Source organism: Hypomesus transpacificus, chromosome 10 (genome assembly GCF_021917145.1).
Source record: "Hypomesus transpacificus isolate Combined female chromosome 10, fHypTra1, whole genome shotgun sequence".
NCBI classification, from domain to species: domain Eukaryota; kingdom Metazoa; phylum Chordata; class Actinopteri; order Osmeriformes; family Osmeridae; genus Hypomesus; species Hypomesus transpacificus.
In genome coordinates, this window is record NC_061069.1 from 7,540,028 (window position 1) to 7,563,934 (window position 23,907).

General features: G+C 42.5%; 1 protein-coding gene across 1 annotated transcript in view; it reads left to right on the plus strand.

Annotated features, from left to right (window-relative positions):
- The window catches only part of LOC124472806 (netrin-G1-like), a 31,033-nt gene that overhangs the window by 4,909 nt on the left and 2,217 nt on the right, over positions 1-23,907 (plus strand). Inside the window, exons 3-6 of the mRNA XM_047027882.1 lie at positions 10,043-10,686; positions 18,349-18,521; positions 20,872-20,898; positions 21,600-21,644. Of these exons, the coding sequence (XP_046883838.1) occupies positions 10,043-10,686; positions 18,349-18,521; positions 20,872-20,898; positions 21,600-21,644 (889 nt within the window). The remainder of the gene's footprint in view (positions 1-10,042; positions 10,687-18,348; positions 18,522-20,871; positions 20,899-21,599; positions 21,645-23,907) is intronic.

Here is a 23,907-nt window from a genome sequence, read left to right on the forward strand (position 1 = left end):
AGTAAATATTTACCAATTAAAAAGGGCCTCCTGAGATGAGCTTTACTCTAAAACTCCAGATGGCAGGGAGACATTTAGTGGCACTGCAGGATGAAACAGGAGCACGTCTCCGGTCGTGTGCACTGTTCTGTTCAGAATTCTATCAAAACAAACTCTTAAAAGATTCAACAGCCCTGTAGATAAATCCCAGTATAAGCACCTAGAACACAGCAGTATGGAAAATAAAAATTGTGGAGAGGGAGGAAGAGGGTGACCAAAAAGAGTTGTGGAGATGCAGGAAGAGATAGAGAGAGAAAAAGAAAGTGAAAGAGAAAATTCCCATTTGTACAATGACAGGTTGACTGTTTAGTTCCTAGGCAGGATCAGCCTGATTACAGTCTGGTTAGTTTAGTTACAGGACCACAGGAGCAGCAGGGACTTTTCAGTGTCCAAACAGAATACTGTGTTTAGTCATGAGCCTCAAACTGTACCTCATCCAGATCATACCCTCCCATCATGGCTCAACCTTGCCTCAACCTTGCCTGAACATTTTGCTCCTCGGTTATCATTACCTCTGTTAATACAGGGGCAAATCCTGGCCACACTCTGAGCCTATTTTCTATTTCATCTGTTTACATTCTCTGCCGGCACTCAGGCAGACTGACACTTGTGACCTTAGCCACTGAAGCCTTGCGAAAGTTACTTGAAAGATGCAGGGTGCATGCAAATGAGCTCTTTCCAGCCAATCACAATGCACCCTGCTGGTCTGAACCAAGCTGGCTAATCCGTTTCCCCCCGAGTTTTTGAATTTCATCTGTGAAGGGACGGTTTTCAGATTTCAAGGGGTTATTTTTCCATTTCTCTGCTCCTCTTGTTCCCTCATGCCTGCCTCTCTTTTAGATTGTGTTTTCATCTGTTTCAGATTACGATGATCCCTTATTGAAACAATCTCTATACACAAGGGAATTATCTAAACTATGAGATTGAATGATTTGGCAGAATAGAGCACAGGAAGTGTCTCACAGGAGGAATATTTATTTGTTGCTTATACGCTATTGTCCACTATTATTCAGTATTGTTCTTTGGTGGGACGACAGGCAGAGACTGAGACAGGTGTTCTGCATCAGGGAGTTAGCCCTGTTTTTATTTTTAGATCTGGAGCTTCAGGGTCTGGAAACATAGTAGTTACTGCTTCTACTTTTCTTGTGACCTTTACATTGAGCAAACACAGAACAATGTGGATTATTTACTGAGTATAATGTTGCATTGTCTGGCAGTATACTGGAGACTTGCTCTCAATTTGAAATACTTGCTTATGGCGGTCAAAAAATATATTTATTGAGCAAAAAGGTTCAGGGCCAATTGATTTCAAGTTTACTTTTGTCACGATGAAAAGTCAAACTTCTTGATTGTGTCATACTTTTCATACCAGCGTATGCAATTAACGAAATGTAAATCTTTTTTTTTTTTTTTTTTTGCTTTAAGTGTTACATTTGTCCTGTTAATTGATACAAATTATCCAATCAAAACCATGGAAACGGTGCAGAGGAGAACCCATTATCAGAGTGTTGCACCGCATGGACTTAAAGAACCATGACTAGTAATGCTTACTAGTGTGAAAAACGTTAATTTGGACACTATCAGTCCAGACGTGAACAAAAAGCCTGAATATGTTTGTAATTACTCACTTCTTCCTCCTCTTCTTTGAATGGGTTCAGTTGTTGTCGATTTAATTACGTTTTTTAACAATGATGGGACCTTTTTTGTGCGTTAATGAGAAAAAGTTTTCGCAAATTACTGAAATTGAATGGCCTATTTGAAGGCACACAACTTAGCTCAAATTATTATTTAACACAAAGGTTTTTGATATTGAGCACTGCTCAGTTCGAAAGTTGAATAGTTATTTTGATTTGAGTTATTTAGCACTGATGATTGACCTTCATTACTTTTGACATTGTCAAACAGTACAAACTTTTTGGTATTAAAACTATTAATAATTATTTCACAATTTGCCAAGTTCCTTAACAGCAACACAAACCCAATGCACAAATGGCACTTAATTTGTCAGACAGTGGATCTTAACTGAAGATTATTGTAATTCTCCAGAACTTTGTGCTGCTCTCTCGGTGTGGATGAAAGGGACTTGAGTTGCCAGTGCACCATGTGGTGTCTGGGGAAGCTTACAAGAGGAAGAGAAGATGAGCGCTCTGGCTAAGCTGCTTTGAGACCAGTCTGCCACTGACCATCACTGCAGCAGACTTATTTTTGTACGAAATGACGAGAGTCATTATTATTATTATTATTATGAGTCAGTGTAGTCCAAGGCCCAGCAAGCATGTTTCAGCACAGTGGCATACATATCTGTTCAGTATCCACGGTCAGGGTTAGTCCACAGGAGCCCTATCTCATTTAAACCTTGTCTGAAACAACGACCCTAAGCACATCATCCTTCATTCTGAAAATACAACACAAAGTCCTGATTGTTCAGGATGTAACATGCAATTGTTTTCCGCTGATACCGTAGGCTATAAATTCTAAGATTAGGAGGCAGCTTCTAAAGCCATGTAGAAAGATTGTCACAGTCCCTCCCTCCCTCCCTCCTTCCCTCCCTCCCTCCCTCCCTCCCTCCCTCCCTCCCTCCCTCCCTCCCTCCCTCCCTCCCTCCCTCCCTCCCTCCCTCCCTCCCTCCCTCCCTCCCTCCCTCCCTCCCTCCCTCCCTCCCTCCCTCCCTCCTGCAAACTCACTCATCCATACATTTGTTTGGAGACAGGCAGTGGTGAGGACATTTAGCTCCTCTGCCACCCTGTGCCCTTGACTTTGTACTAACCTGGCCTGCCCAGCACGTCAGCAGCGCACCAGTGCTCTCTCAGACACTGAGATGACACTGAACATGTCCCTAGACTCTCCACAGAACAGAAGAATTCATCATTTATTCTCCCTGCCACCTCCTTTTGTATCCTCCTTTTTTAATTTCCATGTCCCTTGTTTTCTGTCACCCACTGCTGTGTAATATTCATGCAGTCTTTGAACATTGCCGGCTTCACTAATGTCCATATAAGGCATGTTGCGGTTGACAGATAAATATATATGCTGACATTACTCCTTGGGATCTGATGCAGGTTAATTCATTGGCGGATGTAAATACACAGAGGGATGAATAATTCATGCAGACTTGAAAATACATTGATGGCTTTGTGGTGGAACAGTCTAGCATTAACAACCATATTGAAAATGAATGCATGAATGTTGACTATAATATACCTCCAATGGAGCCGTAAGCATAAGGATTTGAACATGCATTGATTACAGCTTGTTTATACAGAACAGCATGTCAGAAGATGTTTGTTTTAAAGATGATGTCTAAAATTGAATATTTCTAGTATACTGCTGATAATCATCATCATGTTCTTTGTTTAACACACTATAACCTTAGTGCAACCTTAATGTTGTAGTAATCACAGATCACTGCTGAGAGAGAACCATCTCTATAACTCTTCTTAGCTGTATATGTAAGCATATATGCAAGGTGAATGATGTCTCAGACTGGCTGGAAAGTTAGATAACGATGATGGCTGACTATGTTTACATATTGAATCATGAAAGCTCTTCACATATGAATTATCCAAGTCTGAAAGGAAACACTTTTAGCTCATTACATGAGAGCTTACACATCTGAGCCTAGGCTAGCTTACACTTCAGACGGTTGTGTCAACCGATTGTTATGTCAACTGATTCTCAAATGTTTCTTTCAGGCACGGTAAAATGAATGTTGCAGTAGTACTTCCTTCTGCGCCTCATCACTTGCAGTGATGTCCCAAAAGGGCTGCTGTTACTGTAGTCTTACCTCAGTAAGGTAGTTATTTAAAGTCATGTCACAGCAAGTGGCAGACAGTACAAGCTTCCTGTGTTCTGTGTGCTTGTTGTGAAGCAGAGTCATTGTTCATCAATAATAGACCATAATCCAAAAATGTATGTGTCTTTGAACACTGAGAGAATTGAAAGTGAATTTCACTTTGTTTCACAATAATGTTCTTTGACAGAAGATTCTCCACAACCCAAAATATAAATCAATTAAATAACAGATTTTTGGGCAGAGGATGCCTGCTTGGCTGCCAATACTTCCTGCCAGTAGGTTCTGTCAATACACAAGAGGAGAATCTCCCACCACCCCTGGCCATGCCCAGAGGTCCCTGGCCTTGGCTGGCTGGCTGGCTGGCCTGTCCATCATGACAAGATTAGCATGACGTATGATAGGAATAAGCGGTGCTTTATTTCAAATCTTTTTGATTTGTCAAAACTTTCCTCAATGGCTGTAAAGGTATTCACATTCATGTTTAATATTATTAATATTCCAACAACCTGCTCCTCAGACGCAAATGACAAACTTCTGTACTGTCGCTGATGAGTGGCACTTAGGTCCTAGAAGATGTCTCTGCACAGCAGAAAGAAGTCTCAAGGACTAAGGCTGGTTCAAAGTAGTACACACAGTGTACTATAAGTTTTCTGTCATGGCTTTTGTCAGTTACTTCATGAATACCTTATTCACCAGATAAAAAGTCATATGCACCCGAAAAACAAACATGAAGAAAGGCAGATCAGATTATATCAGACAGTACATCCATGTAACATTGTACCAGAGAGACAGATTTCTGTGTACGCCATATTAACACACATGACAAAGTCTCATATATGTCTGGTGAGAGAAGCTGATTCTCCCCAGAACAGTATTTCAGGCCACACTACTCCCACCCTAAGCAAGCCCCTCCACTCCCATCCCCCCTCACCCCTATCACCTCCACCCTTAATAATAAAGTGCTGTTAAGAGTACCCTAGATGGGGGCGGGGGCCACATGGGACAGATAATGAGGGCAGGTGTTAATGAATGCAGAGTTCTCGATGCGTCTGCAAGCACTCTGTGAATCCAAATTAAGCCTTACCAATAGAACATGCAGCAGTTGATTTGCCAAGCAGTGCACTTCAAAAGGCCAGACTGGCTAGGCAGCCATCCTCAAAGAGACTGCTGGGGTGGTCCTTATTCCAAACGGGCATTGGCACGGAGTGTACAAACCCATAGGAAGTTGTGCTTCAGTTTGGTTTGTGTTTTAATTGGTTTTAATAGCCTGCTGTGGGCATTGGGAATGTCAGCTGTGTGGTCACATCTTGTCTTCTACTATGTAAGCTTTTATGTTTTGTGGGAAGAGTAAGTTGAACATTGTTACTTAACAGGGTTAGACACGTCAGGACTTTGATCAGGTTTTTATTATTTATCTCTGTGGAGATACGCACATGTAATGACTTTTCTGACAACGTTTGATTTCGAATGTTGTTGTATGTTGTATATTTGTCCTATCGCACAATGAGATGTGCCATTTTAATGGTCTGAATCCTCCACTTTGATCATGTAAAATAAAGGAAATCCTTTTTTTACTGCTCAAGCGTAGCTCCTCGTGGCCTGTCATATTTGAGCTTAATAATGTACACTTACATTGGTACAAAACAGCAATTATTAAGCAAATTGCAGTACCTGTAGATGTTCACAAGCCCACAGATCCATATGAGATGGAACTGGGAACTTACAAGATTTCGGCCTGCTGTCCTTTGTAATTTCTCTGAAGGTCAGCACGATAAACCCCAGCTCTGCTGTGAGGCACCTCTAGACCCTCTAGGTCATTAAAGCTCTATTGAGTTTCTGCCAAAGCCCTCCCTCTCCCAATATCTCACCCTGCCTCATGAGAGCTGTCTCTACTGTCAGGTACAGACGGCAGCTCCCCTTACAGACTCAACACCTTCCTTCCTCCAGAACTGAGCCTTCTCTCGGCTCCCGGCACCTTAAGGCAGAGGGTATGAGATGAGCCGCTCCGGCGAAGCACCTCTCTTCTATGAGGATCTGGGTGTAATCTTCACCAGGAGATGTGGAGGTGTCTGTGATTGTGGTACACAGAGTCGGCAATTCACATTGATCCCGGGTTAAGCACCTCCGCTTCTTTGCAAGTGTGGGAAAGTGAAGGTCTGAAATGGGGGGGGGGGGGGGGGGGGGGGGGGGGGGGGGGGGGGTTGGGGGGGGGGGGGGGTTGGGGGGGGGGGGTTGGGGGGAGGGCGGTGGGCAAGGAGGTGTAAGAGCAACCAGGAGGATGGACTAATGAAAGTAGCAACACCTCAAATCCAGGAGGAGAGATGTCTCTCCCCTCCCTGTAGGTGGCCGTGTGAGCAGAGCTGAGACAGTCAGTGACCCAGAAAGGCCATGTGCTCTAACAAGCATCCATTCAAGTGCCTTTTCTCTCACATTTTACATTTTAGTCAGTTGGCAAACACCTTTATTTAAATCAACTCATGTAATAATAAGTATGTTTGTTTTAACTATGTTAACTATGTGTACTACTACATGAAGTGCCTTACCATCCCAGTCAATGACAGTGCAGTGCTTCCCACACATGTAAATGCTTATTCAATCACCTCTCCCCTTGGTGTTATTCCACAGGAGGAATGCAAGCCAACATCATGTTTGGATTTGGAAAAGTAAAGATTTGCGTGTCTTATTGAGTAAGGACTTGAAGTCGAAAAGTGTTGAGAAATGGGAGGTGTGCGTGATGATGCATTTTAATAGGGTGTGCTCCTCTTCTATAGAAGAGAGAGAAGCAGATATAACAGATTAGCCAACATTCACAGCGACTTCTTAAAGCCTACAGTACCTCTGGAACAGTAGTGTTTTGCCTTGAATTACAATCCAGCCTAGGGCATCCTTTCCAATGTCCATTAAAATTGTGCAAGCGTAATATGTAGCTGAAAGTATGTGACCTAGAAAATGAGTCTCTTGAAAGGTATTTGGCTAATACAGATGAAATTGTTGGAATTGCATTTGACAACTGTTCTGATAGATGAGGTGATGAGAAGGACAAGGAGGGCGAAGGAGGGATGGTTGGAGAGGAGGACTGAAGGATGCAGAAAAATGCTTGTTCATTGGGATGTGGGGTAGAAGTCCAGAGAATCTGTCAACCAAACTGATTGGTTGGATTGCCTTTTCCCATCCATCAACCTAGTCTGTCATTGGCCAGTGAATTTTATCTCACGCAGCCTCATACTGTGTCAGGAAGCACATCATCTTAAGCTTACACCTGTCAGTCTCAAAGGTCATATGTCACTCACTTTAACATCTGTTTATCTCACACCCCACTCAGGTGTGGGGATGTGCCTGTGTTAGTGTGTGGGTTTGTATGAATGAGTTTATGTGTTTGTGTTCCTGTGTGTGTGTGTGTGTGTGTGTTTATTTGATTTTGTATGGCTATGTGGCAGGGTATATGCATGACTGTGTTAGTGTTTAAGTCAGTACTACCAAATCATTATTATAATATAATCTTATATGTGGGTGGGGTTATTTTTATCACTATTCACTTTAGTACCGGCTACTGAGCTTTCGTAGTTAATTATCATGGCCTAATAGCTTTCATAGCATCAGCAGCATCTGGCATTAGATGACAGATTTTATGATGTGCAATCCCAGTCTAGCAATAGTGACTCCTTCCCTCCTTCCTTCGTATCCCTGTCTCACTCCCTCTGTGACCTCCTGATATTGGATTGACCCCAATGGCTTTCAGGGATCAGGACATCATTAACTGGGATCTGCCACAACCTTTCTGTTCAAGTAACCCGCACTGAGCTACTGCCCTGGATCAGATAGCATTGATAGAAAACAGCTGGGCTCAATTACACAGTGGCACTGGTGGCAATGGAGATGTCAGCATTTCTAATCAGAGGGCAACCATTACCCCCCCTCCTCCTCCCCTCAACCCTCTCTCCCCCCCCCCCCCCCCCCCCGTCAACCTCCTTCCTCCAGTCCATGATCACCACTAAAGGCTAAAACAGAGAGTCCTCATCGTTTTTCAATAACAGCCCACAGTGCACCAGCGGGGCCTGGCTGTTGACTGACCACGGAGTGTATTGATCTTCATAAGGCAATGCTTTGTTGTTAAATAACCGCTGCGGGAATCCAATGAAAGGTCTTGACCTTTATGTTCGTCACCATCAATCCTTCTGCCACCGTGCAATATCCAGATGCTTCACTGTGGTGGGTCCACCAAGAGGGAAATCAATACAGATATATGCTATATGTATGATTGGAAGTGAGCTTTCTCATCATTAAATTCTGCTGTTATTGCAGATGATGAGTTGGTGAGTTATGAGAAGGGCAGTCCATTCAGCTAGTATATTCCATGGCTTGAATAATTACTGTCCTGAAGGGCTGAAATTTCCGCTGGCAGCACAAGACGGATAATAGATAGAATTTATGTTCTACTCCAATTTCAGCTGGACTGGCTCTTATACTAGATAGGATCTCTTCGTGCTGTCTCTTTTTTTCTACCTCTTGCTCTCTCTCTCCTCTCTCTCTCGCTCTCCCTCTCTGTCTTGGTGTTTAAGTGGGGTATCGTTTTTTTTTACCAACCAGGGACACAGTCATTTAAGTATTTCGTTGTGTGTGTGAATGAATAAGTCGACTCTAAGGGAATCAAGCTACAGTACTTTGCCTTCCAACACAACGAAACCACGTTGTCACCGTGACATCAGATGAAACAGAAATATAAGTGAAACTTCACACTCTCAAATGGCAGATACGAAATCTCTCTTCTCTCTCACTTTCTTTCTCACTCTCATTGACTCCCTCTCTGTCTTTCTGTGTGTAATACCACCCTTTGAGCAGACCTCTAAGGCTGTTGTAAAGAGAAAGAAGGGAATATAATGAGAGATCAACACACTCCATGAGGTAAATGGCTGACACCACTACGATTCATTGTCCCAGAGCCACAAGGAGACAACGTCCTACCTATTAAGGCTTACTTTGCACTCTCTTCCTCTCTCTCTCTCTCCCTCTTTACCTTAACCCCTATTTCTCTCTCTCTCAGTCTATCTGTCCACATTGCTCTTTTTATTCTAATTGGATAATGGAGAACTTCCCAGCATCAACCATACCTCGTGACCCACCATCACTCAGACATGGTGCACCCTCTCAGACACCCTATCCCCCCCATCTCCACACAGAATCACAATCATAGTCCCTGGAGTACAACATACTGACTACATGAGATTCTCTGAGCAGGTGTGATTGTACCTTGGACAAAACGAAGGATAAAGAATCATTGTGAAATAAAAGATTCATCGTATTATTACTTAGCAATTCTCTCTCAAGGAAAGAAAAGCAGCAGGCATCCCAGTGTCTGTATCTTTGTGGCAGAACAGCGGTGTAGATATATCAGTATTCTGCTCTCTGATGACCATGAAAGGATCAAATGGAAGGAAAGGAGAGAGGGGAAAAAACAAAGAGAACTTTTGGCTTTAATGTATCTCAACCCCCACACTGACATGACACGCCGTGATAACTCCTGGTTTTCCCTTTTAGATGATTTCACATTTGATGATTACTAATAATCAACCTGTTTTATAGTTTATCAAAATATAATTGGCTGTGAGCCTCATTGTTCCATTGGACAGAGGTGAGAGGAATGTCAATGGAACTGTGGAACTCTCTCTCACACACACACACACACAGATGCACGCACACACACAATGTGTTATAGACACACAGTCCTAGTGGGGACTTGGGTGGTGCAGGGCAGACGCAAAGCCATGAAAAATGCATGTCCCTCAGTGTGTTTCATAAGAGCTGCTCATCAGGATGCCTCTCCCATCTCCAGTGGAATACCAGCAGGAATATCAATCACATCTGCTATTTGGGTGTCAGTGTAGGCCAGAGTGGTGGTAGTAGGAGAGCACTGTGTAATGGGGATGGCAGGTGGATGCCTTCTGACACTGCCTCGCTCCACCAGTAGTGACCCCTGGTGACCCTGCAATACTGAGTGCTGTTAGCTGAAGGGTTATGGAATGGTCTCACATTCAGAAGAATTTAAACGGGTGAAAGATTTCCGTAGCATTTTTTTATTTCACTCCACGTTTTCCCTTTGACAAATATAATACGATCCCAGAGACGATTTGAAGGTGTCAAAAAGTTTGACAGGGAGAAAAGACTGAGACTAAAAAATTATTAAACTTAGCCTCTTGTTTTTGTGTTTCATAGGAAAATCCTTACATGTGCAACAACGAATGTGACGCCACCACAGAGGAGTTGGCCCATCCCACGGAGTTGATGTTTGACTTTGAGGGTCGCAACCCCACAACCTTCTGGCAGTCCAGTTCCTGGAAGAAATACCCCAAGCCCCTCCAGGTCAACATCACCTTGTCCTGGAACAAAACCATTGAGCTGACTGACGACATAGTTCTAACTTTTGAGTCCGGACGCCCGGAGCAAATGCTTCTGGAGAAATCGCTAGACTACGGCCGCACCTGGACACCATACCAGTTCTACGCTACTGACTGCCTGGATGCCTTTACCATGGAGCCCAAGACAGTCAACGAGCTGACACAGCGCACCCTACTGGACATCATCTGTACTGAAGACTACTCCAGGGGCTACGTGTGGAAGAACGACAAAACTGTGCGCTTCGAGATTAAGGACCGCTTCGCCCTCTTTGCCGGGCCACGCCTCCACAACCTAGCATCGTTGTACGGCCAGCTGGACACCACCAAGAACCTGCGGGACTTCTTCACCATCACCGACCTGAGGATACGGCTACTAAAACCCGCCACGGGCTCCACCATGGTGGACGAAAACAACTTGTCCAGATACTTTTACGCCATCTCTGACATCAAAGTCCAGGGCAGGTAGGACACTCGGTTTTATACAAAATGTACAAACCGTATGTTGTGTTTTCGCGTGCATGTCCATTCCATACGTTGTAGTTGGGATCTAAACAGAAGTTTTATCTTAGTTACCTCAGCTTGTATGATAATTCACTGGATAGTTCATGGTCTCAACAGTTTGGAAGGAATGAAAACAATCCAGGTATCAATTTTTTATGATACATATATTAAAATAATAGTACAAACTTACAGTTACCTACAGCTGTTCTCCAAATGGGTCCAGCGTGGCTTGCTACAGTTGGTTTATGTAAAGATAACTAGGTTTGTAATAACCCTTTTGATTGTTCCCAGGTGAATTTAAACAGTTAGTTCCAAATTAGAATTATGTTAACTTCAATGGAGGATTAGAACAATGTAGAGTGCTGGCTGATTGGTGGAAGACTAATCTTGTAATTAAGAGCATTTGTAGATGATTAAATAGTAACCACTGGGGACACATCACTGAAGCAGAGAAACCAGAAGACGTCACACAGCAAGGCCTTGCCTTCAACTGTGGCTCTCCATGTGTGATAATGAGGAGAATTCAGTTTTTCCAGTATACTTTCTAATTCTTTCATACATGTTGTGTCTTTCAATGAATATGTTTAATATTGGCTAAGTGTCAACATGTTTTACATCTCAATGTTAAACCAGTAAACCAGCTCTGAGCAGTATTCATTACACCTGCTCTATTTCCTTCGTACTGTGCATAACTATAATACCAACAATAATTTTCCACTGCCAATGTTTCTTTTCACAGTCACACTTACAGTCCATATCAAATGAATTGATGGGCCCTGGATTGCAGGATGGCCTATCCAGTATGTCAGCACAATCTCCTGCAGATATTTTATTTTACCATTCATTAGATAGAGCAGCAGAGGGGGAATGGGGAAAGAAGTTATTTTCCCCAATTTTCCATCGTGCCTTTAGGCATCAAATTCATTTTCCACCAAAGTTTGTGGTGAAAAAGAAAAGAAATATACCATTTCTGATCAGGGGTGTTTTAGTAACACAGTTGAAAGAGTAGGGGGGGGGTGGAGAGGCTGATTAGAGTTTCTCTGGCCTCAGCAGCCTTCTGGCGACATACAGACATGAAACGCCTTTCCACAGAATGGCTGTCCTGTCAAAGAATGTTGACTGTGCTGGCCTCTACCACATACAGGAACTTGTATACATCCCCTGCCTCTGACTCGCTGTGTCAGGTGTTTTGAAAAATATCCTGTTGAGGTCAAGGTTGATAGGGTCTAACACTGTCAACGATGTTGGGCAACACTTTACATCAACTGACTGCCATCATAGTTCATCATAGTACTTTTAGTAACAACTTTGTAGTCATTTAGGAAATGTTTAGCTGTACAACTTTATAAGACCAGTGAAACCTGGTATAGAGGAGATTGGGCTTTCCAGAGGTAAGTGGATGGGAACGTTGATCTTGTTTTGGTAACAGAAACTTTACCTGTTCCTCTACAACTTCCACCTACTCCTTACATTCCTTTACCATAATGTGCCTTCTAACGTTTTTGTAATAACCTATTCCCCCTAACATACAATTACTGAGCCATTTCTATGTACCTACAATGTTTTTACTATATGGTTACATGGTAGGGGACGTAAGCTTACAGTAAAGTTTTGACCAATATTGTTACACCAGATGTCTTTTCAAGGCCTTCCTGACACCAGTCTGCTTTTCTGTCAGTGTTTATTTCATTAATGCAAGCCATAAATAACATCCATTCAAAGTGAAGAGGAAGCTACAATGTGGGTGCCAACACAATATCCTAGTCATAAAACATTATCAGATTCAATAAGAAGTTGTATTGATTTCTAATGTAATACTGGCAACAAAAACCTTGAACCATTCCAGCTGTCCCACCTTTCACGTCTCGCTCTACGTTCTTCCTAACTTATTGATCAATGCCTTGTGGTTAATTAAGAGACAGCGGCCATTACTGTCTGACTGCACGGTCAGGGCTAGCCATCTACAGGGCTGTACTGGGGCCTGGGAATGAGAGGCAGCTAATCCATATGTGCTAATGTGTTACTTCTTTCTTGTCTCTCTCTCCCTCTCTCTCTCTCTCTCTCTCTCTCTCTCTCTCTCTCTCTCGATTATCTCTCTTCTTACAACATTACTTTCAAGCCTGAAAGAGCTAAACCACAAACAAACGTGCAACAAACTCTTCTCCCTACAGTCAATTAGGACATTAAGGTGAATTATTTAAACGCTAGTTTACGCGTAAATCTTGGTTGTTTTTGATATGGGACATAAAACACACTGCCAGTTCTTCCTGGCTGTAGGCAAACCCTGCATGACCTCCTCATGAGTGCCTGTTGAATGATAGATCTCACACTTCAAAGGTTGCATTAAGAGGTTTTAGGTTATAATCGCTCCTCAGTGACATCAAGCATAACTCTCCAGAGGGCCCATCCTATATCACTACCTTGTTGATGTGTATGTACTCTTCTCTTTTACCCTGGGGACAGGATGAAACTGCATAGGCCATCATGGCTTCTTTGAGGCTCTTAGTTTAAAAGGTTTGAATTATTGCTGTTGTGTGTATCCTTCTTGTGCAAAGCCAAATGCTCACCAACCTTTACATTCTCATCTTCCCTAGACCATGTTCATAATTCGTGTTATCATTCATGAACCATTAATTCTTTAAGAGGGATTCATTTAATGGTTTCATTGTTTTCCAGCATACCAAAAGATTGATGAGAGTCACTGTGTAATTACTATCATTTAGAAGCCATTTATAAAGCATGTGTGTATGATGCACTGTTAATAAATGTCTTCTGTGTAATTACATATTCTAATTTACTAAATAATAACCAACACTAATAATGATTACATTTACAAACCATGTTTTAAAATTTTATTATCTATCAAAGTTTAATATCTACAGTATAAATTGTTCTGTGGTTTAGGTATTCAAACATGACACCAATAATGTGATAAAAAAAAAAAAAAACTTTTAACAAACCTTTGCAACTGTTCCTAATTCCTGACGGTAATATTCTGTGGTGCCACTGTCAGTCCAGGTCTGGCTCTCTCAGCGTTCCTTTATCACCGACCAGATGTGTGTCACATGTTGCAATGTTCTCTGCCAATCATTTTCCTTGTTCCGATTTTTAATCAGCCCTCATTAGAGGCTTTCCTTTCTTTTTTCAATTATAAATGAGAGCCAGAAAAAGCACATCAACATAAACTTTCCCCAAAGGCACAGTTATAGACATGAATACACGGACAATCAGGCTTTACCCAGGCTGTACAAGCTATAGGCCTCATGTCTTATCTCACTGTGGTGTTTCCCTATTGTAGTTAGTGGGACGGTGTTGGTAAATCTGTAAACACATCCAATTATGCTTTGTCTCCCCATGTCACATTCTAAAGTTTCATCTCACCCCAACATGGAATGGGAGGAGGTTGATATCACACATAAGCACACACATAAACACACCCGCACACACAAATGCTAAATCTGGCACCCGCCCTCTTATTTCCATATTAATGCATCTTCCCAGAATTGCTCCCTTCACTGCTCCCTGCTTGTCTTTGAGCCCCTGAGTGTGAGGCTGAGGAGGCCCTCCACACATTACCATACTGTATGCCTACATCAAGCACCACCTTCATAATAGGCCCTGTCATTGAAACAAATCACAGGCATGGCTTCCAGTGGTGCCTGCCCAGGCCACATAAATTCAAATTTGATTTGCTTCACCAGAAAATTGGAGCAGGGGGAATTAACTTGTGATGCATTCCTAATATTTCTCGGACAATTTGGGAAGCCCTGGCGGGCCTACTTTATATGGCAGGGTGAGACACAAACAATTTGCCAGAGATGTAACACATTACACCCAGAGGAATGACAAAATAAAGCCAGAACACAGAACCTAATCGGACTCTTCAATTTCACGGTGACACAACATACCATAATGAGGTGAAGTCTGACAAGTGTCCTCATAGAAAGTTTCATTACAGCTAAGATGTAAAAAAAGAGTCAATATCTAGTCTTACTATTGGCTATTGCCACCACTAAAGCATAGCCCTTTGGAGGTACAGGTGATGTTCCTCCATGGCTGCCTTCATGCTATCATGTGTTGGCATCAGACTGAAACCTGGGACTACCTTTTAGCTATGTTTGATTTGAGTGACCTTAGCCTCTTCATACTATATTTTGACTTAGACCACCAAGTCTACAGTAGGATGTCCATGCTACCAGAGTCTCACAGTGCATCTTAATCCATGCATAAAAATGAGAATATCATATGCTTTCACCCCCATTATGGTCAGAACATCTCACAACACAGACTTGTCGAGAAAGATCCCCAAGACACAGTATTTTAGACCTGCCAACATCAATGCTTTACGTGATGTGAGGTGCATTACTGCACGTTACATGGCCCTTTTCTCTCCATGTCTCTGATCCAGCTCTTTCCGTCTGCCTGTGACTCCTCTGGCCTTGACTGAAATGGTTATATTATAACTCTGCTATGTCTAATTTTCTCATTGTGACGAGATGGGAATTTTAGATTTTTTACAGCCTCTCGATTTACACATCGATTTTCATGATGTCACCTTGTGAAATTAGCTTATCAAAATAGTTTCAGATGGGAGTTGAAGGGAAGATGGGGTTGTACTTTGTTCTATGTTTTGAATGAAATATATCTTATACTTACAAAGCATCTGGAATAGCTGTGTTTCATGGCTGAAAAGAATGCCCCTGTCAATCTTGTACAATACAAATATTCAATCATTACTATTCAGAGCACTGTTGGGTGGTTTGGTGGCTAGTCGTTAAACCATTAGAGACACAATAATACACATAATAATGGAGGAATAACCTCCACTCACAAAATCCATCTCCTACCGCATTGCACTCAGTGGTGAATATAAACCGGCAATATTGTTTGCTCCACACGGATCTTGCCCCCAGTAAACAGCATGACAGGAGGACAGAGTTCCTCGGCTTTGATAGGACTCTGTACTCTCTCTGCACCTGCAGTTTACATGCATCCCTGTGCCTCTTCCTCTCATGTGCAAGACATCAAAGGAAGCCCTCCTTCCTGTAAGGTGCTGCAGGGGGTCATTCAGGTCAACCCGAAAGCACACAGACAGTGATCAAAACTTCAGTCGGGCAAAGTTTACGCTTAGCTGCTTTATCACTCCACAACTGTCTGTCCGGGACAACTGTCTGTCTGTCTCCTCAATTATCATCTTGTCTTATATCACAATGGCATCGGAAGTTCGGATGCCATTTTTCAAAGTTCATATTTTTTTGTTCTTACATTTGCAATCATTATTGTAGGTCCTTGTTTAACAATGCCCATACTCCCTTTTGGAGACAGCAGTGTATGATGTCTGGAATCATGGGTTTTCGGAGCTGTCACAGGATTGAAGAATCTCCACAGACAGATCTAGGGTGTGTGGAGGCTGTCAGCTGTGAGGCAGCCCCACGGAAACAAGCTAAAGACAGTGTGAGGAACAGGCATGGCTGCCAATTAGAGGCTCCCAGCGCGTAATACAGCCCTTTTTTGGGGAACGTTTCTCACTGCATAATATGCTGAGAGAGATATAAACGGATGTGTGAGTGGGTAAAACACTGACCTTTTATGAACTCCTTACAAACAACTCCATATGTTGTTTATTATATACAGTACAGGATGTCTCAAAACTCTGACTTTACATAAAGTACGCTACAACATAGTGTGACCTTATTCCATAACAACTCGACGACTGATGAGATTTCAGCTCACGTAGAAATCAACATTGCACACAGGAATGTTGATGTATGGAAGACTTCTATCTTAACATGGATGAATCTTTGTGCTACTGAAAGGGCTTTATTTACTGAGATGGTTATTCTGGTGGGAAACATTAGTAATCACATGGCACATGAATGTCTTTCTGTGTTTTAATGCTAGTTTGATCACAGTGTATTACCACTCCTTACCTCTAGATCTTGGTTACACTGTAGGCTTACAAATGAATGTTTGTTACAAAAAAAAAATTGTGGAAATAAAAAGAAGGAAGGGGAGGGGAGGAGAGGAAAGCTGGAGGGCTCTTCGGGGATAGTCACTTGTTTAGATAATGGATAATACCAGTTGCAGTGGGGCCATCTAGGAGGATAAAAGGTCATTAAAACTTTATGAAATGTGTTTTGTAATGGTGCCAGTTCAAGGGCTGGCTGCATGGGGATTTTCCTCTTGTGACCGGCACAAAATGAGAGTGGCTTGCTCTTTGAATATGACAATGCCCACGGCAAAAGCATGGTGTCCTCCATGAGAAGTTCCCCTGTGTCCCTGGCTATCTTCTGCTATCTAGCTGCATGGCCTGGGCCTGATGATCCAGATTTTGCTGGTTTTTAATTAAGTGGAAGGTCAAATCTCATTGCTCTTTACTTCAGGGAGCTGGTGCTTTCTGCACAGCAGAGGAGGTCCACCCAGGCATTCATTACGGTGCCTGCTAATTTAATTGATTAAAAGTTTAGGGCTATAGGGAGAGCTTGCAGAGATTTTGATGAACATTTACTAAATCTCAGCCCCATCACATGCTATGACAGTGAGTACAGTACGGAAACACACAGAGGCCCCAGAGGAGGGTCTCTGAAATGAAACTTTACTGCTTGTTAAGCAACTAAAATGCATACTATATGCTGCACCACATTAGCTTAGCATAATCTCCTTAATACACAGTGACTTCCCACTCATACAGCCTCGGAGAGAATCGCGGTGTAGTTTTCCCTCTTTCCCGCCATTATTTATCATTCATGAGAGAGATGTCACAGAGGGCAGGAAGTCAATTAGAATGGATGTATTTCTGACTGTTTCAGTAATTTCTCTGTCTCATGTTCACCGTCGAGGTTGGCAGCATATCCGTACCACTTAGACCTCAAACGGGAGAAATCTTTCCTCGGAAGCACTCTGTAACAACAAACATAAGCCATGATATGAAATCGTGAGCCGACCAACCCCCATGAGAGGGCTACGATGTCAGATTCACTCGATAGTCTCACAATTAACTATCAGGATTGCCACGAGACACAGAGGTCGGTCGCCAGTTGTAACCTTTTACCTCCTCGGGAGCAAAATCAGATAATGAGGGTTATATTTGGATGTAGGTATGTGAAATATGAAACCACTTTGTCTCATGTGACAGTAAATACAATCATCTGAGCGAATGTGTCTCCTTTCCTCAGTGTATGCAGAGAACTTAACAAACACCGACGACCAAGCTTCCCGTCTCCAGGTTTTCCCTCTCATACATCAGAGAAACAATTCTCTTTCATTTCTCTGGCATCTATCCAAACTTTCATTCTCTGTCAATTCAACTTTGCGAGCAGTCACAGGGTGCCTTTCCATTTAGCTGTAGAGTTGATGTGACCTTATTTGCCGCCTGCTTCTCTCCACAGGGGAGGTCGCAAATGAGCCCTCGCCTTAAAAGGAGGATAATGAAGCTTGTTCTCCCTCAAATGTGGTACAATCAAAGTAGAATGTGCCCAGCAGGAATTCAATGTAACCTCTTAAAAAAAAAAAAGAAAGGTGCAATTATCCACAAAAGAAAGGAGAAAAGCATTACAGTTGTGTCCCTAGGTATTACAGGATTCCATTGATGTATTTATTTGATATGGTCTTTTCCCCTCTTAGGTGCAAATGCAATCTCCATGCCAACAGCTGTGTGTTTGACAAGGGGAAGCTGGGCTGTGAGTGTGAGCACAACACAACAGGACCAGACTGCGGCCGCTGTAAGAGACACTACCACGGCCGGGCCTGGAGTGTAGGTTCCTACCTGCCCATTCCCAAAGGAACGGCAAACATATGTAAGTACAATCTGCCACTTCGCTGTCCAAGTGTTTGCATCATAACTACTCACTGATGTTCTAATCTAGTAGTCTACAGTACATAAAAGGGCATTGAAATGACATCACTATGCAGTGGTCCACAAATATAAGCCTTTTTTAAATGCCAGGGCAATAAGCACGGGTTAGGGAATATTGTCTGGAAATGTCTTTCCCAGTTCACATGGCCTGTTAAAAGCAGGAGGTGTTCTTTCCATTTTCCCTGTGGCAGGGGGCTCATTGCTCTAATTAATCTAATACAGGCACTACCACCACACCAGGGACAAGGTGCCTATCCGGCCCAGCCCTGACCAGATGGTGGGAAACAGGCACCATGATCTCCAGTCTGAGCTCTAGCCCAGGAGAGAGCCTCTATGACTGGAAAACACAGCCCACGTTCCCCCCTATACAGATCACCATGGAGCCTGACTGGTGGGACAGGGATGGAGTTTGCAATGTATTGACCTATTGGTCATGTGATCAGATTGAGTGTGTATGTGCGTGTGTGCGCTACTGAGTGTGATTGAATGTGTGTGTGTGTGTGTGCGCTACAGCGTGTGTGAGCGCACTCTAAGGACATATCGCCTGATTTCCCTCTGTACATCTCCTGTGTTATGAGTCTCCCTGCAGTGAGGCTGGTTCTCAGATTGACAGACCATTATTAAAAAGTCCAACACTAGGACGCATCTGCACTGAACTGATGAAACCGAGGTCTAGCCATATCAAAAGCAATATTAAGACTTGTTGGCAGAAACGTAAAAATGCAATAATGTTGCATATCACACTGACGTAATAGTATTAATCCCTAAGGGATGAAGTTAATACCCTTTTTTCTTGAAACACACTTTTTTTTTTACATAACTAGAACCCAGCCTCCCAACATGTTTTTTTTCCTGAACTCTCAACATATTTCCTTGGAGGATATTAAACATAAGGCAGTCATATGAAGACAAATTTGCTGAAAGTGCAAAATGTAATTATGGTTTAATAGCTTTCATCTGTCATCAGATTGTCCTCTTTAATCACGATGGTAATTTATCTCCCAGATAGAGACAGGGGACATTACATATTCAGGACTCTGCACATGGAGATCTATGGAGCTACGTGACCCTCCATCTAATCTAGCAGTGGGAAATCGAGTCCCCCTGTTGCTATGGGCCAAAAGGCCAGTGGGAGCAGGGATGAGGGAGCTGTTCCGTGTCAAAGTCAAGCTTCCTTTCCGTGTGCTTAAAGAATGGCTGGAAGTTGGCTGAAGCGAGGAAGAGGGATCGGTTTTGGAATTAAGTTAACAGTCTACTTTGGAGGGAACATCCAGTCACCTTGTGTTGCGAAACAGGTCCAGAGGCTGAGGAAGCCTGATGTTGGAGCTTGGAATAACCACTGGAATGGGTTTGGGCACCAGATACTATTTCTGCCCACTCTCCATCTCCTTAACTCCTCTCAAACAGTATTTGTAGTTTTGCATGTGGAAAATACAAATACAGTTCATCTGCCATGGTGTGTAATTATGAGTGGTTGTTGTGACTGCATCAACCAGTGATTAGATGATGAATGGAACCACAAGGATGGTGAAAACCTTCATGAAATATAATCAGTAGCAGTCTTTCACTCAAAAGCAGCCAAAACAATGGAGACTTATTGAACAGGCGTGGAGATGCTTTTGATTGCAGGAGAGGAGGAGCCTATCTCTTGATGAAAATAACCCAGAACAATAACTGAAGGGTGAGCAGCCCGATCCTGATATGTGTACTGTAAGAACCACCTCCAAACATGGCTCCTTGGTGGACCCCACGGAGACCTCCCCAGACACAGAACTTTGTAATTACGACATCCAATTTTAGAGTAATTTTCACTTAATTGTCTTCCAAGATCTTTAGAGAGAGATCTGCAGTATATCAAGTAGTTAACCATACAGGCTTAAAGATACAGGGATTTCTGTTCTGGTCCATTGATAAAAGGGCAAACTTGTCTGTAGAGTGAACTGGTTATTTTATTCTGCGTACATTTTGCAATTACAAGACCATGATTATCATTGGTAAGAGTTTTCTCGGTGTCCACAATTCACCAGGCTGTTCATTGGTGGGGCGTCAAGTGGCTAAAGAGGCCTCTAAAACACCCAGTCAATTAATAATGTCTTGGCAATGACATGTCCATTATATTAGCTCAATTCTAATGATCACAACGAAAAACATTGTGAGCAATTTTGGAATGGTGTTAGATTTTTCTATGGTTTCTTGTAATACTGTTAATGGATTGAGTTGTTATTGTCTTTTCTGGGTTAGGTTGAGCTTTATCCACACTTCCTTGATTCATTTTCCCTTTCTCCTCACAGGTACACCTAGCAATCATGGACCAGTGCGTAAGTACATACAATTTCAGAAACTGGCATGCTAGCAGTGAACAGATGATTAGCATTTATTTTTATTTTTTACACACATTTGGTTGTGGAGTCTCAGGATATGTCAGAAACAACAGCAGTGTCTTCCTTCTCCGAGTCAGCAGAAACCTCGACTCCTAACATATGTTGTCCTGCCAAACGGACACAAATCGCATTTGTTTCCGTGAAGACATTTCCCACCATGCATCGTGGGACAATTGACAACCGAGTGGGGATTTTTGATTGGGTTGCGTAATCCAGCTGTCATGCAGCAACTTGGATAGGCCGCTGCGCAACACAAACTGTTCACTTCCACACAGCATTCATATCCCATTACTATGAGCACACAGCCAGAGACTGGACAGCATGCCCGTGGTCCCTGTGTGCAGCATGAGGACAAGTTGCTTCGTTGTTTCAGCAAAAACATGCCATATATGGTACTCCCATGGCACATCTCTGAGCCATGTCTAGTTTTCAAAACAGTAAACATGTGTGTTGCATGCAATATATAGTGCATCTTCTTATTTTCTGATTGTGCCCTTAAAGACATGTGCTCGGTCTCGATAGTATCTAAAACAGGGGGTTGTAGTGATCATGTGTGCATGCTGTCTGTGTGCATTCAATCCATCACAGCTTTATTAAACAACTCACTGTAACTTATGACCTCTCCCATCTTTACACAGATCGAGCAAATGCTTCATCTCTTGGTGTTGCAAATCGTAATCAAGGTAGGCTGTGGAAGGTTTGCCACATCAAACGTCACCACCAAGAAATTATAAAATAAAACAGAGCAGGAAATGTCATTGTTCTAGGACTGCACCTGATGCACAGTGTCTTTCATCCATAGAAAAGACACACACACACACAAACTGACACAAACAAACATGCATCTCTGCCCCATGCAAGCTACACCTTTGTTCTTGAACACTGTTGGGAACGGCCCCCATTCAATGCTCACCTTCGCCTCCTCAGCGCTCAAGCCTTTTAATCATGCCCCCCATTTTAATTACCCTGTAAACTCTCAGAGGGTGCTTCACCTCTGCCATCTTCACAGACAGAGGGAAGAGGGGAGGAGAGAGGGAAGAAGAGGAGACTGACACTGGGGGGGGGGTATGTAGATTGATCTCCAGCTATTGCCAGCTAATCCTCATGCACCGATTGCCAGTGTTGGAAGAGTAGAAAGTAACTGGCCCCAAAGCCTGAGGAAAGAAAAAATGTAAAGGAGACTTTTAGGGATTTCCAGGATCAAGGAGAGCGGAGTGGGGATCTTCAATGGTTACCTTCCCATTCCTCTCCACGGGCTAGGGAGAGTGGCCTGACTATGTAAATAATCCGATGCACGTCCTATACTGTATCACTGTCAGTGTCTAGTGCGGCTGCTTGCTCATAGCTCATATTGAGCTCCAGTCATAAGTAATGGGCCAGACTGCTAACTAATGGAATCAAAGAAGGTGGCTGAACTTGAATTTCAGCTCAACCTGACATCATGGCAGAAGATATCGATCGGATGTAATTGAAGCAACACGATTCCGTTTCACTGCATATAATTAGCAAATCATGTATCTGAAAACTGTCTCCAATGTAATAGTTAATTGTACTGATGGATCTATTTAAGTATTTTATATCATGCAACTCAATAATAGACTAAACATATCAGAAAACTATTATAAAATGCTGATTCTGAAAAGCAAAACATTGATACACATAGTTTAGATTACATGTACAAAAAAAGCCTTAAGATGTATTAAAAACGTATTAGCCATGACATGACTGACCATCATTTACATAATTAAATTAATTTGGAAAATCCATCTCTCTCCATCTGTTAGGTTTGGCTTATGTTTTAATTGTGTAGTTATTGAGCTTCCTCTCCTCATAATAGCAGAGAGAGTGTACCCGGACGTGATGCGTGCAACACCTTGGCCCAAGGATGTATCTGTCATAACAGTTATCCTGCAAAATTGTCACACCATCTGACAAAGGTGCCATGCAGCACATATGTCTCAGGGAGAAGGGGTTGGTCCTTGGCCAGGATTTGAACCTCACAGTTCTCACTTGTGTCAACAGCCAACAGAAGTGCAAATGCAAGTGAGGTTAGACAACATTGGGCCATGTCTAAAGGAACTCTTCTATACTGAAGCCATCATACTGTAGCAGTCTTTTCACATCCAAGCTTCAAATGCAAACCTTAATGCAATGCAAACCTTAATGCAAATACATTATTACAGAATTTCCGCATGAGTGATTTGAATTAAGTCCTATAAACAGGCTTTGCTAGTGGCTAAAAGATAACTCAACAACATGGTAAACGTGTTGTATTTGCCTTTTTTATAGAAGCATCAATTAAAACAAGATGCAAAAGTATATTAAGCTCTCATGTACTAACAAATACAGTACAATCTAGATTACTTACATTTAAGATCCTTTGATTTACAGTTGGTGTATATTGCCTTTATTGAACAAATGAGGGCATTTAATAGAGCTGTAGTGACTGTTAAAGACTTGTCATTGGCCCTGCCTTCCTCTCTGCTCTCTCTATGCCCAAGCTCCTCCTAAACTCAGTTATCTGGGCTGCAGATGCTTTCACAAAGACAATGGTCGTGGGGCTCTGCTTGAGGATGGTGAGCACAAGGATAATCCTTCGGCCACTGCCGACAATGTTAACTCATTAAGTCTGCAGATTAGATGTTACAATCTGAGATGGTCTGGTGAGTGACTTCCAAACAATACCAAGCATGAGTCACAGTGAAAATGGGTCAGTGTCCGTTCAAATGTTAATATTATTATATTATATACATTATAATGTAAATATTGTATTAGGAGGACATTGAAATACACAATAAATGCGGTTTTGATCTGTTTTGATCAGTGAATCATTGAGTTAATTGGCATGCATAGACGATGGTGTTGTTGAGAGCATTCTGATGCATGAACCCCATTCGTAGTTCAGAAATTAAATAACTATTTATGCAGGAAGGAGTATCCAATTAT